General features: G+C 34.7%; 1 protein-coding gene across 6 annotated transcripts in view; it reads right to left on the reverse strand.

Moving 5' to 3' along the window:
• Nucleotides 1–1740: 1740 nt before the first annotated feature.
• Nucleotides 1741–20434, reverse strand: part of PMS1 (PMS1 homolog 1, mismatch repair system component) — an 87419-nt gene continuing 68725 nt past the window's right edge. For 5 of the 6 annotated variants that reach the window (XM_029934254.1, XM_029934253.1, XM_029934252.1 and 2 more), the window contains 4 exons: nt 12400–12882; nt 9433–9563; nt 5351–5511; nt 1741–1970 (listed from right to left, as the gene is read on the reverse strand). In XM_029934254.1, the coding sequence (XP_029790114.1) occupies nt 1806–1970; nt 5351–5511; nt 9433–9563; nt 12400–12882 (940 nt within the window). In that variant the 3' untranslated portion in view covers nt 1741–1805. The remainder of the gene's footprint in view (nt 1971–5350; nt 5512–9432; nt 9564–12399; nt 12883–20434) is intronic. The other variant, XM_029934256.1, reaches the window with a different exon arrangement.

Below are 20434 nucleotides of genomic sequence, written 5' to 3' on the forward strand. Positions count from 1 at the left end.
TTTTGTTGTCCCGAATGACTCTTGAGGACCCATTTCTCACGGCAGACTGCATAATAGTGGTAAGATTAGAGTCTCAATAGGACCTACAATCTTAAACTTGTGAAGATTAAATAAGATCATACAAGGTAAATGCATAGCGTATCTAGCAAATAGGTAAAAAATACCTGCCGTCATTACTACTAGCCTCATTGGGCACGATTCATAGTTGCAAAGAAAAAACTGGTTTAGAGGTCATTGTAGGACCTCTTGCAACAACTGACTGTATCAGCTAGAAAATGAGTCCTAAATTTTACTTAGGGCTGACAGAAATGTATGATGCAAATTTCATCTTTTATGTCTCTGTGGGCCTCTTTCTTCAATTTACCCAGTGTTTTAAAAAGGATTACTACCAGAACTGTCTCCCAGAGAGGGACCCCAAATTTGAAAGAAGATAATGGAAGAAATATGTAATATGTAGGTTATGGGTAAGGGCGCCATGTTGGCAGGAAAAAAGGTCTGTCTACAGGTAGAATTCCAGATCATCACAATTTCTTAAGAATTTAAAACTTCTTGGGGCACCTGAGTGGCTGAGTTGGTTAAAGGTCCAACTTTGGCTCAGATCATGATCTCGCTGTTGGTGAGTTTGAGCCCCATGGGAGGAGTTGGAGCCTGCTTTGAATTCTGTCTCCTCTCTACCCCTCCCCCGCTCACTCTCTCCCTCAAAAAAATAAACATTAAAAAAAAATTAAACTTCTTGATATGGTATGGAGTATGGAGATACTGTATCCAGTATAACACATTTTACCTTGTAAAATAAAATTTTTGCAAATTAAGTGTTTTGGTGCACTGGGGGACCTAGTTTTTGAAAGGATATAAACACAATGAATAATCATCTTAACATAAATTTGGTTAAATCTCTTGATCTTCCCACATTCTCTGACAAAATGTTGACCCCAAAGCCCAATAATTTCCATATGAGACAGCAGTTTCCAAATTGTTACCCCAAAATAGAGGTAAATGGCAGAATTTTGAAAGCTGAACTTCTTCCTCTAAACTTCATTTTCTCACTTTCTCCCACTCCGTCTCTCCATCCTACTTTAAATAACAATGATAACTTCTGTCAGATATGCCAGCTCAGTCTGTGTGACTACTCTCTGCATGGGATAGACCCAGTGTAAAAGTCCACTCAGGCTGCTGTAACAAAATACTGACTATAGACTGGTGGCCTGAAAGCACGACAGACATTTATTTTCTCACAGCTCTGGAGGTTAGAAGTCCAAGATCAAGGTGCCAGCATGCTTGGTTTCTGATGAGCTCTATTACTGGATCACAAAGGGCCACCTTCTCTCTGTATCTTCACATGGGGATTGGTAGGAGAAATGGAGAGCGTCTCTCTTCTGTAAGGGCACTAATCCTATCATGAGGGCCCTTATTCTCAAGACTTCAGCTAAACCTAATTACCTTCTAAAAGGTCCCCTTTCCAAATACCATCACATTGGGGATTAGGACTTCAAGTATGTATAAATTTTAGGGACACAATTTAGTCCACAGCCTTTAGTAAATCAACCACCCAAGAATACTAGGTATTTTGAGTTTGAGCTTTACAACTAATAATTATTTTGACAGCTGGTTCTTCATAATACAATGAATAGCCGATGTTAGTTTATTTAAGTTTTCTACAGTTTTTGAATTCTTTTTCAACATAAAAGTCAGTAAATCCTCACTTATAAAATAACCACTTAATACATAATAGTACAAAGATGGTTTAAAAACTGACTCATTTTATTATCAACTTTAACAGAAACAAATTTCTTAAACATATTTAATCAGGTAGTTTCTGGAATATGGATTAAATGATGAAAAAATGGGCGACCATGAACACACCCTTTAATTTCATTTCCAAACTCATGCTTCATTCTGTAGATAATGTCTTGGATATCCTCTTTTGATAAGTACATGGGCAACTGTCTAGATAGACGCACTGCTTCTCCCTGCGAAAACAAAGCCATACATTTTACCATGATACACCCTTATGCAGAAAACATGTTATTTCTGGCAAGAAAGAAGACAGAAAATTGATTATATTCTTTTTATTACTCATTCACTCACATATGAAGCACAAGTTATGTGTTAGTCATTGTTGTAGGTTCTACACACAGTGAAGAATAAATAAGAGAATCAACATCCTGTTCTTGTAAAATTTATATTCTATTCTAGTGCAGAGAAACAAAGCAGATAAAAAGGCAAAGAAAATCTCTAAGTAATAATGTACAAAATTAAACTGGGCAACTAGATAGAAAGTGATTGTGTGGTTAGGGAAAGCTTCTTCAGGTGACATTTAAGTTTCAATTTAAATAGGAAATCAGGGGGAAAGAAGCATTTCAGGCAGAAGGAACAAAAAATTGAATAGTCACTGTGAGTGTAGCATAGTTACTAAGTAGAAAAGAGAAACAAGAAACGGAGTTAAGGTAGAGGCCAGATCTCCCTTTAGGACAGGATGCAAACTGGGTTTTAAACTGAATGCACGGGGAGGTAACCAGAGGGTTTTAAAGCAAGAGCCTAATATTTGCTTCGCATTTTAAAATAATCAATCTCGCTGTTATGTGAAGTATGGTTTGAGGCAGGCCAAGAAGAGAAGCAGAGTCTTGCAGGCAATTACTATAGTCCTGGTGAGTTCTTGACCAGGCGGATAGCAGTGGAGATGGAAGGAGGTTTAAAGACTCCTGACATGAACAGGAGGTAGAGTCCAGACTTGCTGATGAACTGGTTATGAAGGTTATAGACCCAAAGTTAATGTCTGCATTTTTAGTATGGTGATGCTGTTTTCTGAAATAGGAAAACCTGAGCATTTAGGGGTAAATAGTATTAGCAAACCTGGCTTCTTTTAAGATTTATTTTTTAAAAAATTATTGTACTTCAAAGAACTTGAGCCTAGGGGCACCTGGGTGGCTCAGTTGGTTAAGCATCTGACTTCAGCTCAGGTCATGATCTCAAGGTTTATGGGTTTGAGCCCTGCGTCTGGCTGACAGTTTGTGGAGACTGGAGCCTGCTTTGGATTTTGTGTCTTCCCTCTTCTCTCTGCCCCTCCCCAGCTCACACTCTGCCTTTCTCTCTCTCAAAAATAAACAAACATTAAAAAAATGTTTTCAAGGAATGTGAGCCTAATATTATTCTCTCCAACCACACACCCTCTCCCCTTATCTTTCCAACCATCCTACTCCTTTCCAACTTAACCTATTCTTTTCTTTAATTTGACCTTTAATCTCCTCAATCCCTCCTTAATCTTCTGCTTACCAGCACCCTACTTATTATCTTTCCCTACGTAAGGTCCTGAATAGTGAGACATTAAGGATATTATCTCTAGATCTTCCTGCATTCATTTTTGATTCCTACAGGAACCTGATTCATTTTTATATTCCTCTGGGACGTAATACCATTTCTCGATTATACACTATGGGTTCAAATTTGCTCACTCACCCCCTTGTTCTGTCATATTCATCTTGCTAATCCTTACAGTTGGATAAATTGTACCAAGAACTGTTGGAAAATCACCAAACTGTCTTGGCTGGATCCAATACCTGTGTTAGCTCCTATGAGCCCTCAATGCCACTTGGGTATCTTATTCTTCTCTAACCAACTTCTTCTTATAGTACCTACAACTCTTATTTTTAGATCTTCTCTACTACACTCAAATCCCAAATGCCTCCCAGCCTCTTCACTCTCAACAGATAACATTTCCTATTCCTTTCTTACATGTATCATACATGACTTCTCTCAAGTTTACCTCAAATTATTTTCACTTTCATTTTCCCTCTCTTCTGCTCTTGATTGAGAGAACAGTTTCTCCTTTCTAAAGCGTCTATCTTTATCCCATCTTCCTTCCTGCCTCTTTTGGAACATCTGCTCTCCAATCTTTTATGTCAGTCTTTCACATCAACAATGCAGAAATACAGACAAGCTAATCTCTCTTTTCTTTTTTTTAATACCATGTGACTTGCTGCCTACACTTATGCACCACTGCTCCCCTTTTCTGCCATTGGCAAGTCTTCTTTCCTGACTACTTTTCTATTATTACTGCTATCTAGCAGCCATATCTGATGGTCTCCTAGCAACTATTATCCTATAGAGAATGTTATACTACTTACTCATTTTTAAATTTCTTTCCGCCCTTGACTTTTATATGTACCTCTATACTGGTTTTTCTCTTACTCTCCTATCTTTATTTCTGATTAATCTAATTCAACTTGACCTTGATCCTGTAGATCTTATAGAAGTTCTTTTTTTCCTAGGCTCTCTTACTTAACAATCAATCCACAATTGCCTAATGTAATGAGAAGTATATTAGTAAAAATATTTATATCTAAATATCCCAACCACTTTTTTCTGTTATTTTTGAAATCATATTTCTTCCCACATGGTCCAATACACAAAACACTACCCTCAATTCCTTCAACCTTCATTTAAGTTTATACTACCTCTTTCATAAGAAAAGATTCCTTTGAAGCCATTAGAAACTATCAGTGTTACATTGCTCCCACAATAACCTAGGAAGTTCCACAAGTCAAAGCCCTTGAAGGACTCACTGAATCCCACTGGAAAAAATCTTCAGAAAGGGTAAAAAGTGGACTTTCCTAAAGTCTGACCCTCAGCATACAATGGGCACACCACGGTAATAGCCTAAACAAAAATGGCCCATTTTTCTTAAAAGGGAGAAAACAGATTTTATTTATATTCAGGTTTGTTTTTAAAATAATACCAAACTTAAGGGATAGAACCTCAAACATAGAGACAATCACTGTTGTTTTCCCACAACTATCCTATAGTTGGATATACTTGGACATTTAAAATCTTATAAGCTTCTTCCATGCTATATTGCTGTAGAATTTATTTTTTAACCCACTGTTACATTTCTTATTTAGAAAACAAATTCCCATTTATTCAATCATCCACATCTTCCACTTCTTCTCTTTTTTGCTCTTGAAGATATCAGGGCTTAAAATCACATTGCAGTTCTTTATAGACAGATATTTGGTGTAAAAATGGGAGAAATTTTGAATCCTTTTAAAAATCAGAAAAACCTCTCCAAAAAAAAAAAATCAGGAAGACCATCACTACACAGGGTGTCATGCATAGGGCTCTTCCTCAATGTATATACTCAGGAAATAATGTTATGGTAAGGATTCATGATAGAGTTTACTACAACTAGTCTATGATATGAAATTTTTAATGAAGTTTTCTCTTTTAGTATTTCTTCTTGCAAACATATAATAAACCTAATAGAAACTTTACTATTTTGAATGTTTATTATTATATTAATAAACAGTTAAGTATCTTAAAACCTAACCAACCTACATAACCTAATCATGCATACCTCCAAATAACTAATCACTTTGCGAGGTCTACATTCATAAACTTCTGTTGCATTTTTGTTTAATATGGCATTAAGAATTTCTTTTAAGTCCATCACTCCATAGAATGGGAGACAATTAGCCATTTCTTCTATTTCCAAGTAGTCTTCAGCAATGGAAACGCCTAAAAGAACAACAAATAAAATCACATGTTGATATAGTTAGTTTTGTTTGAATTATATTCCAGAAAATGCCTATTAAAACCATAATCACTGTTAAAATATTTAGTGAACCTTCCTTAGAATTTAATATAGTCAGGCCAGTTTTGTTCCTTGGTTGGAGAACAAATAATAATTTCCCAGAGGATATCACATTACGTCATAAGTACTCATAGACACCACACGTGCTTTATATCTCTGTTATTGCACTTCTGTTCCCTACATTTGTGTAGAACATTTCTTACTTTGGAGAGAAAATGGAGTCCCATGATATTTATTAAAATAATATTGGTTTAAGTGTTTTAACAACTATTGCTGTTCAAATTCTATTTTACTAGGTTAATATCTAACTTAAAGGCCTGAATTATTTCTGTGACTATTTTAACTTAATTAAAAATATTCACATAGTAATTTATTTTTTTCCATCTTTATTGAGATATAATTGATAAACACTATGTAAGTTTATGGTGTACAAAGCATTTATTTGATACACATGTATTACAAATGATTACCACTATAGTAACTTATTAATATATCACTAACTGGAGAAAATGAAATACTAATGTTCACTGAAAATATTTTAGTAACAATATTTAAAACTGACATTATTTATTAAACTACTTTAATTTAGTGATTAAAATAAGGCTAACAACTAGATTTGATATATAATGGGGCAAAATATCCATAACAATATAAATTCCAAACAATCAAATTTGGCTTTAGAATGCATTTTAAAATGCTGCAAAACAGAGATTTGTTTTCTTCGGCTCTGTGTAACAATGTTAATGTTGAATTCTGTGTAACCATGTTACCTAGAAGTAAATAAAATGAGACAGTCCAATGCTGGATAAGTGGTAGCTATCAACAGATGAATAAAAAGAGGAGTGATGTGGCTTGAAGAGTTCCAGATCCTTAGATGTCAGTGATCCTATACCTAATCTGTTTGTAGTTACACATCAGTTCCTTGACCTGGAATAAGATGCAATGGTGGTACAATAAACAGAGTAGGCATCCTAATGTTCTTCCCTGGAAACTAGAGAGTAACAAAAGAAAGATCTATCATTAAACATTAAGGGATAAGACACAGAGTTCAGTGAAGGGAGACAAAACGAGAGTTTGAGCAACCAGGGGAACTTAAATGGGATTTGATACAGGGTTTAGATAGACAAAGAGGAAGAAGCAAAATATTCTAGTTCACAGTTTTTTAATACATATATACAGATAAGAAAATTACAAAAATATGAGCCAAGAGACTTTTCACTACTGCTGGTTCTGTGCCTTTTATGGTATGATTAGACTGAAAAGTCTAATACTTAGTACATTTGCACTGGAAAATAATACACATTTGAGAAAATTACCTGTGGATGTGAATAAAGTATTTGGCAACAGATGAGAAAATTGAGCAATATTTTGATTTCCACATTTGAAAAATTCAGATATAGGAAATTTAGCCCAAGTTGGGGCTCAAAACCCATGAGTTGTGAGATTATAACCTGAGCCGGAATCATAAGTCATATGGATGCTTAACCAACTGAGACACCCAGGTGACCCAACAAGTTTCACTTCCTAAAATATGGAATTCTTGATGTAAAACAATACACTGTTCCCATTAACAAGCAAAATTCTTAAGATCACATTCAGAACCTTCCCTCAAAGCCAGATGAATTATTCTTCCTCTTTTTTTTTAAATGTCTTTATCTTTATTCAAAGATGCTTTATGACAACTGGCAAACTTTATCCAAAGTTAGTCTAAGAAACAAACTCACTAAGAGAAGAAGTGGTCTTTAAGGAAACATAAAAATTTATGGAGGAAAAAGAAGGCATAAAAAAGAAGAGAATGTGAGAGTTTTTAATCTGTTATTATTGGTGAGATAAATAATGCTGATGACAATCTAAGTAAAGTTAATTCCAATCAAATCAAGTGAGTTTGCAGATGACTCTTATTCATTTTTATCTCTTGTGCCATGCAAAGTATCTGGCATTCCAAAGGCCTTACAAAACACTTCCACAAAGCTAAGAGCTGACAGCATTTGTCAGACAGAAACTTACTGGGGAACTCAAAAATAAAAAATACCCTGCATTGGAAAAGACAGAGTTGTTATCCTAACTTTAAAAAAAAAGTGCTGTGAACCTATGGAGTTCTGTGGTTCAAGTTGTGCAGACTGCTGTGTTAATCCTCAAATCAGTTTTCTAGGTGTGTGAGATGGCTTGGCTGCATTTCAGGGATGAGAGATGCAAAAATAAATAAGTAAATAAATAAATAGCTGTGATAACATCTTTCATGAAAAAAAAAAGGCAGCTGCCAGCAATACCACATAGTTAATCACAAAACTAGATTAAGAAAAAATACTTAACTATATATATACACACAATCACACTCCTAGCTTCACACTTCAAATAAATTAAAAGGATGTCAGGGGCCCCAAGGAAGAAAGAGTTCTAGGAGGACTAAAAGAAATGAAGACAAGTCCTTTCAGAAGGGGGTACTGGAAGATGGGAAGAAAAGAGAATATTCAAACATCTACTACTGTCAAATACTATGCTAACTGATTTCTGTAAGTACCTAGTTAAGTGCTCACAACTACTTTATGAAATAAATTGATAATACCTTAATAAGAAGCAATAAAATAAATTAGTTAAAAGCTAGCCCATAAAAGCGCTTAGGTATAAATCCTGGTTCTATCACAAACTGTGTATCCTTAAGCAAACTTCATTGTGCCTTGATTTTTCCATCTATAAAATGGAGACAGTAATAGAACATACTTCATGAGGCTATTAGGAAGATTAAATAAAATAAATAAATACATTTAATATTTAGGATAGTGCCCTATAGATTATAATTATTCAATAATTATTAGTTGTTATAATGAGAAAATATTGAGGCCCAATGACTTTCCCAAGAACACACTTTTTAAATGGCAGAAACGAGATTTGGAATAGCTTTTCACTCCAGTTCTAAATCAATATCCCAGACATGGTAGGTGTTCCTAAAACTGCAAAGGTCAATAAAATTAAAGTTTGCTGCATCAAAATATTTTCTGTATATATATAATTTCACAGTTTTGCACATTATTTTTACTTATTTTCTTTTTATGTCTCAGTAAAACATTCCTATAAAAATTTTCAACACTGTTTTGGTTGAACTTTATTTTTCTCTCCCTTGGTCATGACAACTCTAGGGGCAGACAGGAGAGAGGCCAGTGGAATGACTCTGTGCAGCAGCCTTGATACCAGATAAAGGGAAACTAACAGGAAAATACCAGCATAGGAAGTTAGGGCAGAAAAAGTTAAGTATGGAAACTATTAAAGAAGAGAGAAGAGGTCAACCAGGAAAACTGAAGTCTCTTAGCCAGAAGGATTTACTTTTCTCTCCACCCAGTGGATTGCCTTTCAAAGTAAACAGTCTTACCACAGTCTTTATAGCAAAGCAATGGAATCAAATCACTCACTCTCCAAATAGTAAGATTGCTGATGTTACAAACCCAACTGGCAAAACAAGTGAAACCCTTTTAAAAAAGGGAAGAGATGTCCATTTTTATTAGACATTTCCAATATACCACACATTTCTTTCATCATCTAAAGGAGTATCAAATAATTTAAACAAAGTAGGCAGTTTGCATTTTCTGACAAAAGAGGTAAAAAATTCCAATGAAACTACCCAATTAGTTATAAAAACACAAATGCAAGGTAATATACTGAAATGGATGCCAAAGTTGCTTGTTTCCAACAGAGATGACCTTTTTGAAATATAACTGTTTTTACATAGCTGACACTGTACTTTTCATGAGATAAAAATATATCATGATATGCACATTATGAAATTCAAATGCAACTTCCGGAACAAGACTTGTCTCCAAGTCAGGAAATATTAAACCACGTTATCATACCTGGTATTAATTTTATCTTGAAACCATTTGCTGTAAGACGAGGATCAGACAGGTAAGTTGACCCACTGTATCTCTGATCATCTGTGGTCATTTTACATAAAATCTCTAAATAATGAGATCCATTAAAAAGGCTGAAAAAGAAATTATGGTCTTTTAACTTTACATTAAATATGTAAAATTAAATAAGATTTATGGAAAAAAGTTAATGCAAGGGCCCTTTAAAAATGATCAATAACTAAAATACAAAGATAAAACTAACCCTGTAAGAAACTTTACTTTTTTACATTTCTGTTAAAATCTTTTAGAAGACCTACTGCACACAGTGAACAGAGAGGAGGAAGAATAGTCATAAAAGACAGTTTCTATCTTTCAGAATATGACAAACTAAATGTGAAGTCAAAAACTATGCTCTCTCAAATCATACAACTGAAAACTATAAATAATGACATAGTTATATTATTATTATTATATCATAAGGTTGTTGTGAAGATCAAAGGGTTAAGCTCCTGTAAGTCCTCAACAAATGTTAGTCACTGTTGTTGCTATTTTTGAGCTCTTACTTTTTATTTTATAGACACCGAATTACTCCATTCAGAGATAAACTACACAACCTGCATTAGAGCCACAGTGAGAGGGGTGCCTGGGTAGCTCAGTCACTTGAGCAGCCTACTTCGGCTCAGGTCATGATCTCATGGTTCGTGGGTTTGAGCCCCGTGTCTGGCTCTGTGCTGACAGCTCGAAACCTGGAGCCTGCTTCAGATTCTGTATCTCCCTCTTCCTATCAGCCCCTCCCCTGCTTGAGCTCTGTCTCTCTCTCAAAAACAAATAAACATTAAAAAAAAAAAAAGGAACCACAATGAAAAAACTAAGTCCAGCCCATAATAACACGGTCTTTGACACATTCATTGTGGTGGGATGTCACATTTCATAAGAAGGGTGAAAACAATTTTGAATTCAGCTTTGTTGCACTTCATGTTCAAATAAGAAAACTTTATTTTTCAAGCTAGTATAAGCCTCAAACAATTTTTAATATATTTGGTTTTTTAAAAAGCAATGTAACAAAGGAAAAGATTTTAAGAAACATATAATTTGTACAAGAACACAAAAATGATTTTTGAGCTTTAAATGAGAAGTTCACAAATACCATTTAGAAAAGCAATCAAGTTTAAAATTTCAGATATACTCTAGCTCTTTTTAAGGGAAGAAAAGAGAAAGTACGGTAAGATTTCTGAACTGTGTAATATAGCCCAAATCTGTATTCATTATTTTTCTAATTCAAGAGTTTGCTAAGCCAATCTTAAAAGAATACTATGAAAGATCCTAAATTTTAGTGAATGTGATTACTATTGTCTTAGTTAAAAAGATAGCTTTGACAAAGGTTTTCCTGTGTCCTGGCCCTACTTTTTCTTCTGGTGGCAGGGTTTTTTAATACAAGCATTTTAATATATTGTATAAAAGACTTTTTAAAAAAAATTTATTGAGAGTTCTGAAACAGTTACCTAGTAATGTGTTCTAGAGAACAAACCCTCAATATCTATCTAATTTCAGGCTTTTATCTCCTTTATCATACATAGGATTCTCTCCTGTGTCAGACTAAAAAAGAAGTATTAAATATAAAAAAAGCAGAAGTTAATAGTTATTAGTTATTCACTTTTACAGAAAACAATTTGCTCATGTAGGATATAAAAGGAGAATACCCCATTTTGCAAAGTTTGCATCAGTTCAGTCAACAATTATCAGTGGATGAAACCATTTAATGGAAAAGTTGATAGGGAATTTTAAGGTTTAAGAGTAGGTGGTCAATGGCTGAATCCAGTGATAAGTGCCTTTTGATGTGATGAAATACGAAGCACATAACACAACATATTAAACTGTGATACTAAAAAGCATAATTTAAATCTTTTCAATCCTCCTCAACTGTCTTCTGTAAATATGGGAGAGGGAGAAACATGTTAACCACCACCATAAGGAAGCAAAGGGTCAAACTGAGATAACGGGATAATTCTAGTGAACAAATGACTGTTATCAACAATAAGTTATTGGTGTGATATTTAGAAGAGATTTAAGAGCTATAACCAAAGATAATGGCTGGACCTTGTTTAGATAAAAATTAAACATAATATATTAAAAAAAGAAGGTGCCTGGGTGGCTCAGGAGGTTGGGCATCTGACTTTGGCTCAAGTCATTGTCTCACAATTAGTGAAATGCGAGTACCACATAGGGCTCTGTGCTTGGAGCCTGAAGCCTGCTTCGGATTCTTTGTCTCTTTCTCTCTCTGCCCATCCTCTACTCACACTCTGTCTCTCTGTCTCTCTCTCAAAAATAAACATTAAAAAAACTTTTAAAAAACCCCAAACTATAAAAAAGACATTTTGAGACAATGAAGAATACTTTCAAGGAATTAATATTGTGAAAGACAGAAATTGTAGTTAGGTGAGTCATTTTTAAGAGAGAGATATTGAAAGATGTTTGGGTGAGAATTGTCTAAAAAAACTTTATGAAAGAAAATATGTATGTACACACATACATAATACACATATGTACATAGCATGCACATATATCTGAAAGGATAAGTAGAAAAATGTGGGAAAATCTTGATAATTGTTGATAAAGGAATTCACTGTATAATTCAATTTTGGTATATGTTTGAAATGTTAAAAGAACGTACAATGAAAGAGAGTCATGGTAATCTAACTTCAAAATTACCCTAGGAAAGTCACTACGTACATGAGAATTGAGGTTATTAATTGTAGAACTACCTAGAATACTCTACTATCAGTAATTTAAAAACAATTCTTAAAAATTAGAAAATCAAACTCTAAAAAGAAATCTTTTCCCTACTAGGAAACTTTTCCCTACTAGAGAACAACCCTCCCAACTTTTTACTTTCAATTTCTAATCTAGTATGGATTGATAAATGTTTTGAGAGTTAAAAAAAAAAAAAAGAATTATATTATTTCACCATACCTCTCTGTTAATACAATTGGCTTTTCCAGTGGCTCTGCAGGAAGTTTATGATTCTCAATAAGTCTTTTAAATAGCAGGGCTTCTTCTACTCTGTAAGGATTTAATAACATTACCTCTGTTTTGGATGTAATTAGCCATGCATCAGGAAACTTGAGATTGTGGATCAAGCAAAATTCATCCTTCTGTTCTAAGTCAAATTTATGTTTCTCAAAATTTTTTTTAAAGTTTTCCATAGAAAAGGGGATCTGAACTATTTTAACATTTTGGTTCTTTCTTTTTTCAATTTGGCACTGAAAAAGCTCATCAAGTTTTGGCTGATTCGATAATGAAGTTTTCAATTTGTGCTTCTGTGCCAAATGCCATGTATTGGTGGGCTTTATCTTTTTTCTGCCATCTTTTAATGGTATTTGTGACTCCTGTTCAATGGCTCTCTTGATTTGCTTATTGTATCGTTCCAAATCTTTAGTAGCCTTCTCTTCATATCTATGAATAAATATAAAATAGAACTAATGAGGACATAATCAGAAATATATTAACCATCTGAAGCAAATTTTATAAAAAATAAAGCGCTGGTATTCTAAATATGACACTGATAAAAGAGCTTCTATTGGACTAACCCTCTAATACATAACCCAGATAAACTCTGCACAAAATACAGAAATCAACTATTTAAAATAGGCATGAAGAGCAGTCAAAGACAGACAGGTATTGGAATGAATTCAAAATTTGAAAAAAGAGATTTGGGGTGCTTGGGTGGCTTGGTTGCTTAGGCGTCTCATTTTGGGTCAGGTCATCTCATGATTCAGGGTTTGAGCCTCACATTGAGCTCTGCAAGTGGGGAGCCTGCTTGGGATTCTTTCTCTCTCTCTACCCCTCTCTAACTCGCACTTTCGTTCTCAAAATAAATAAACTTAAAAAAAGATCCATATTTATACAGATGGGGGGGAGGGGGTTTCCACAGCGTGAGGGGGAACCAAGAAAATTTTAAATACAGTGTATTTTCCAGCTTCCCGTGTTTACACCAAAATAAAGTATTGACACTCACAAGAGATCTCTCTTCCTGCCAAGATTTTTAGTTTACCAGGTTAGTCTTTTTGACCCATGTAATTAGTTTCAACCCAAATACCTTTGAGTTCCTTCAGCATCCCTTGGAATAGCCCACATCAGAGTGTTTTAGCCTGTTCTGCTGACATGTCAGGGCATCATGGCTTCTGCACACCTACCAGTGTGCCTTTTAAAACCAGTTGAATCTTTCCCGTTTAGTTCTCCTCTCGTTAAAAAACAAACCAACAAACCAAAAAAAAAAAAAAAAAAAAACCCAGAAGGATGGGAATAAAATGGATTTAGGACACCACCCCCCCCCCCAAAAAAAAAAAAAAAAAAAAAAGGATGTTACCCAGAGGGCAGTCCCTAGCATTAAGGGGGAGTGGCAAAAACTCAAGAAATAAGCTGCATTTCTTAAAAAGTTTTTATGATTTTTGTATCACATAATATTATAAGTTGCACTCTTATTAACTCGAATCACCAGAACAGAGTTCCTTGCTTCCAAAACAAATGAAAATTGAGGGAGAAGATCCCAGAAAATCCCATTCGTGGCAGCCCAGAGGAAAACAACCACTAGAACGCTAGAACATTAAATGAGCTAAAAAGAGATTTTGGTGACTACCCACTCCAGGGTAAATGGAGCTTGAAGTTTGAATTCTACGTAATTCGATAGCTTAGTAAACACTTTGGGCTTTAAATTAAAACTGGAGTAGGGCCAGGGTAAGGAAAATACTATGTCTTAGAACTAAGGAAGCTGCCCTAGGATTACGGGCGAAGTTTAAACAGTCTCTCTCTAAGGACATATAAAACAGCCTCCACAAGTTCAACATGATTGTCAGTAATTTAAATACTTGATAGAAAAAAAGAAAAGAACACATTTCAGAAGAAGATAACAGAATCCAGAGTTCTTCAACAGATTGGCCACAATGTTCATTATATAATCAAAAGTTATCATTCAAGCAACAAAATGGGAAAATGTGAGTTACAGTCAAGAAAAAGTAGTCAGTAAAACCAACCTCAAGATCACTCATTCAGATGCTGGAATGCGCAAAAATAAAATGTTTTTAAATAGGTTTTAATAAATATTTAAGGACTTAAAGGAAAAGATGATCATAATAAGAGAACAGAAGGGAAATTGAAACAGAGAAGGGACGTTATAAAAAAAGAACCAAATGGAAATGTAAATTCTAGAACTAAAAAATTCAGTATTTGAAATGAAAAATTCCCTGGGTAGGCTTAGCAGATCAAGGATGGCAAAAGAAGGGTCAACAAACTTGAAGACAGATCAGTAGAAATTATACAAACTGAACAATGGAAAGAAATATGAAGATTAAAAAAAATTCTCAGTGACCTATGGCACAACAAACAACCTCATATATATGTAATTGGGAGTCCCAGATAAAAAATATAATAGTGAGGGGAAAAAATGAAGAAATTATGGCATGGATGTTGTAATTTGGGTAAATGAAACATTTTCCAGATCCAAGAAGGTCAGTGAACCCCAAGCAGGATAAACAGAAAGAACTCCACAGCGAGGTATATTAGAATGAAACTGCTCCGGACCAAAGATAAACACGAAATTCTGGAAAGCAGTGAAAGGGGAAAAAAAAAGACAATACAAAAAAGAAGACCACAAAAGATGGACATAAATTCTCATCAGACTATGTAGAGCCAAAAGAGAGTGAATAACATCTTTTAAGTGCCAAAAGAATACAGAATTCAATGCTACAAAGCAAAAATGTCTTTTGAAAATGAAGATGATATAAACATTTTCAGATATAAGCTCAGAATCCTTTGCCAATAATAATTGCACTGTTAAGGGTTCATACCAGATAGAAACTCTGATCTATAGGAAAAAATGATGAGCCCCCAAAATGGTAACAATGTAGGTAAAAGAGAAAAAGGATCTTTTAAAATAATTCTCAGCACTTCTGGGTGGCTCAGTCAATTGACCATCTAACTCTTGATCTTGGCTCAGGTCATACCAGCATCGCCAGTACAGGTCCTGCATCAGGCTCTACACTGACCATGGAGCCTACTTAAGATTCTGCCTGTCTCTCTCTTCCTCTGCCCCTCCCCAGGTCATTCTCCCTCTCTCTCTCTCCAAAAATAATTTGGTGGGGGGGGGTGTGCCTGGGTGGCTCAGTTGATTAAGCATCCAACTTCGGCTCAGGTCATGATTTCAGTTTGTGGGTTAAAGCCCTGTGTCAGCTCTGTGCAGACAGCTCAGAGCTGGAGCCAGCTTTGAGTTCTGTTTCTCCCTGTCTCTCTGCCCCTTTCCTGCTTATGCTCGGTCTCTCACTCCCAAAAATAATAATTAAAAATGTAAAAAAACCAATTTCTTCAAATTCTCATTTCCTTGAAAGGTAACTTTAAAAAAATAGCATTTTTAACCAAATAATTTCACTCATATGAGAAATTTAAGAAACGAAACAGATGAATGTGGGGAAAAAAAGAGAGTAAACCATAAAAGAGATTCTTAACTATAGAGAACGGAGCATTGCTAGAGGGGAAGTGGCAGGGGGATGGGTTAAATGAGTGACTGGTATTATGGAGGGCATTTGTGAAGAGCACTGGTTGTTACATGTAAGTGATGAATCACTAAATTCTACCCCTGAAACTAATATACTACATGTTAACTAGAATTTAAATAAAAACTTGAAATATAAGCAAACAAACAATAAATAAACCATTTTAAAGTGAGTCCTAAGGGTGCCTAGGTGACAGAGTTGGTTAGCATCAGAATCTTAATATTGGCTCAGGTCACGATCTTAACAGTTTGTGAGTTTCAGCCCCACACTGATGGTGCAGAGCCTGCTTGGGATTCTGTCTCTCCTTCTCTTTGCCTCTACCCTGCTTGTGCTCGCTCTTTCCCTCTCTCAAAATAAACAAACTTAAAATTTTTTTAAAAATAAAGTTTTATTTTGTATATAGATATAAATTATATGATATCACGGCACAAAGGACAGAGGTAGTAAGTGGAATTACATTTGCAATGTCCTTATGTATTGTGTGCCTGAACCTATTAACTCTAAGTAGATTCTGATAAATTAGTATCTTATATTCCTCAAAGCAAAAAATAATGCAAAGCCAACAGAAGAATTAAAATTAAATACTAAATTATATCCTTTTAACCCTAAGGAAGGCTGTCTCTCTCCCTCACAAAAAGGAAGAACAGAGACACAAAACAAAGGTAAAACAAATAGGAAAATGGTAGACCTAAACTCAACCATTTCAGCTATTACATTACATGGACTAAATATTCCAATTAAAAGGCAGATTGTCACACTGAATTTAAAAAGCAAAATCTAGTTATATATGTCTACAAGAGTTACACATTAGACACATATACTAGTTTAAAAGTAAAAGAAGGTAAAAGATACACCATTCAAATGGTAAGCATAAAAAAGAATAGCTATAGTAAAATAAGATGAAATCAATCACCAATTTCAAAACAAGAAATTATACCACAGATGAAGAGGGAAATTCACAATGGCAAAGTGTCTAACATTAGGAAGGTATACCAATCACAAATGTGTATGCATTTAATAACAAATCTACAAATTACATGAATCAAAACTTACAGATCTAAAGTAGAAATAATACCAGAAGTAGAAATAATACCAGAATCACAGTTGGAGACTTTAAAAGCCCTCTCTCAGTAATGGACAGAACTAGACCAAAAAATAAAAATTAGTATAGAGCTATTGAAAATTTTAGAAATACTGTCAACTATCTTAATTCACATTTTAGAACACTATAGTTAACAGTTGCAGAATCCAGATTCCTTTTAGTGTTATGTACTTGGAATATTCATAAAGAAAGATAGATCATACGATGGGCTTAATTCTCAGTAAATTTCAATGAAATCTGACATAGTATTTTCCCTGTCCAAGACAAAATTAATTAGAAATCAGTAAGATATTTAGAAATAGTCCAAATATTTGGAAACTAAACACATATTTATTCAGAATAGTCCCAAATTGGAAACAACTCAAATGTCCAACAACTGGAGATTGAATAAATTCTGGTTATATTTATATAACTGATTATTACTTATTTACTTCAAAGAATGAACTAGACAGATACATTCAATAAAAATGGATGGAAATCACAAAATATTTGTTGAGGAGAAAATGTTAGACATAAAAGAGTACATGTTATATGATTTTATATATATGAAGTTTAAGAACCAGCAAAAACTAAGTGTGATGGAAATAAAAACAGTGGCTATATATGGAGACTGGCTAGTAGGTAGCATAAGAAAACTTTCCGGGGTAAGAAAAGTTATTTTGTATTTTGTATACTGTCTGGGGTAATGGTTACATGGATGTACACATATTAAAATGCACTGAACTATATATGCAGTTAAGATCTGGGTATATCACAACAGCTACATTTTATTTACCCAATTTTAAAAGCCATTTATAGAACCATTGACGGCATACCCAATGAAAGAAAGAAAGAAAAAGAAGGAGAAGAAAAAAATTCATAAAGAAATAACTAGGGGCTCCTGTATGGCTCAGTCAGTTAAGTGTCCGACTTTAGCTCAGGTAATGATCTCACGGTTGGTGGATTTGAGCCCCGCACTGGGCTTTTGTGCTGACAGCTCAGAGTTTGGAGCCTGCCTCGGATTCTGTGTCTCCCTCCCTCTCTGCCCCTCCACTGCTCATGCTCTTGCTCTCTCTCTCTCTCTCTCTCTCAAAATGTAAAATAAACATTAAAATTTTTTAAAAATTTTTTAATGTTTTTTTAATTTATTTTTGAGAGACAGAGAGAGATAGTGCGAGCAGGGGAGGGTCACAGAGAGAGGGAGACACAGACTCTGAAGCAGGCTCCAGGCTCTAAGCTAGCTGTCAGCACAGAGGCTGACGCGGGGCTCGAACCCACAAACAGCAAGATCATGACCTGAGCTGAACCCGAGCAGATGCTTAACTGACTGAGCCACCCAGACCCCTAAAGAAAAATTTTAAAGAAGTAACTAATCAATTCTACACGCGTAGAGTTCCTTACACATTTACTGTAATATCAACATGGAATAAATTCCTTGAGCACTACATAAGAAACTGCATATACTTTAATACTCTGTGTATTAGACAGATACTAGTAAAATTAAAGTCACTATAATGATAGCATGCAAAATGAAAATTTTATGATTAAATTTATAATGATTCATTCTTAAATATTAATTTTTCAGTTGCTATTTGTTTCTCATGTTAGAGTCATCAGTGAAAAAATAAGGTCAAATAAACAAAGGTACAAGATAATGAACATCTAAAAATTTACTGGGTAAAATGTCTAGAGATCTTTTTTGGGGGGGATAAATGATAACAGTAGTAAAATGAAACTTCTACAGCAAATCAAAGGCAGTCTAACATAGTGATTATATAACCCTTTGCTAAAAAAAATGAGACGTCAGAGTCCCACTCTCAGATTTTCTAATTGTCCAGGTCTAGGTTGAGGTTGAACAGCACCGTTTATAAAATAAAATATACAAAAGGAAGAATAAAAACTGAAGTACCATACTTCAAAGTCTGTCCTATGCTGTCAGCAGAAAAACCCTGATTCTAGGCCTTACTCAAACTGTGTTAAGGCTTAGAGAACCTTTCATAATCTGGCCTGCCTCCCCTCCACTTACTCTACCATACTGTCTCCTATTCTGTTCCTGTCAAATGGGTATCTTTTATTTCCTCAATAACACTATGTTCCTTCTACCTTTTTGGGTTTTTTTTTTTACTTATTTTTGAGAGACAGAGAGAGACAGCATGAGCAGGAGAGGGTCAGAGAGAAAGAGGAAGACACAGAATCTGAAACAGGCTCCAGGCTCTGAGCTGTCAGCACAGAGCCCAATGCGGGGCAGGAACCCACGAACCGTGAGATCATGACCTGAGCCAAAGCCGGACGCTTAACCAACTGAGCCACCCAGGTGTCCCTCCTTCTAACTTCTGAGCCTTCTTATATGCCATTTTATCTAGGAAATTTCCTAGACCTTTCAGATTTATTTCTATTCAGGGAATCATTTCCTGTCTCATAGATGAGATTAAGCCCTACTGCTAAGTATTTTCATAACTCCTTATATTTATTTTGAAACTCATTGTATTCTATGATTACTATTAGTTTGTGTCTTTCTCACTACACTGCATCATTTATTGAGTAGAGAAAGTATATTTTATTTATCACTGTATCTGAAATGATTAGCTGGAGTACATAGGACCTTGTATACAGAATGCCTTTAATAAATACTTCCTAGCTGAAGACAGGGAGGGAGGGAGGAAGAAGAAAAGCAGAAGAGAAAAGGAAGGAAAAGAAGAAAGAAGGAAGGGAAAGAAATGAAAGCAAAAGGGAAGGGAAAGGAGGAAGAAAAGTAAGAAGGGAAAGAAACAGAAGGAATAGGAAAAAAATAGGGGAAAAAAATGAAGGGATATATGGAAAGACCAATTATCCATAGAAAAGGAGTCTACTCTGATACCCCTTAGCACTTCTGACAGAATATAGGATGATGAGAAGCATTCCAAGGTAGATACTACAAAAAAGTGGTAGTTACTGTGATTGTTGAGAGTGATCTCATTTTTGCTCTACTTTCGCACTTACACTTTTGGTCACAGCCATCATGGTCCCCAAACCCCTGGCCTTGAAAGATTCTAACATAACATTTTGTGATATATTGCAGCTCTCTGATTCCAAAATACCTATATTTTCTTCTATTTCTGGCCTCTAAACTAAATTTAATCTTGACTAAGCAAGTGAAAAATAATGTCAGTAACAGATTTTCTTTTCATAGATTAAAAACTTTGAGTAAAATCACAAACAATTATTTAATGTGTGCCATTCATCATCTCTCTGCTGGTCAATGCAATTCAATTTCTATGGGCCTGCTATACTAAAAACTAAATGCACTGATCTTTAAAATGATACTGTCACTTAGATAAAACTAAAGACAATCACAACGTTTTAACCTTATTTGCACCCTCATTCAAATAAACTTTCAAAA

The sequence above is a fragment of the Suricata suricatta genome, chromosome 3 (assembly GCF_006229205.1).
Source record: "Suricata suricatta isolate VVHF042 chromosome 3, meerkat_22Aug2017_6uvM2_HiC, whole genome shotgun sequence".
NCBI lineage: Eukaryota > Metazoa > Chordata > Mammalia > Carnivora > Herpestidae > Suricata > Suricata suricatta.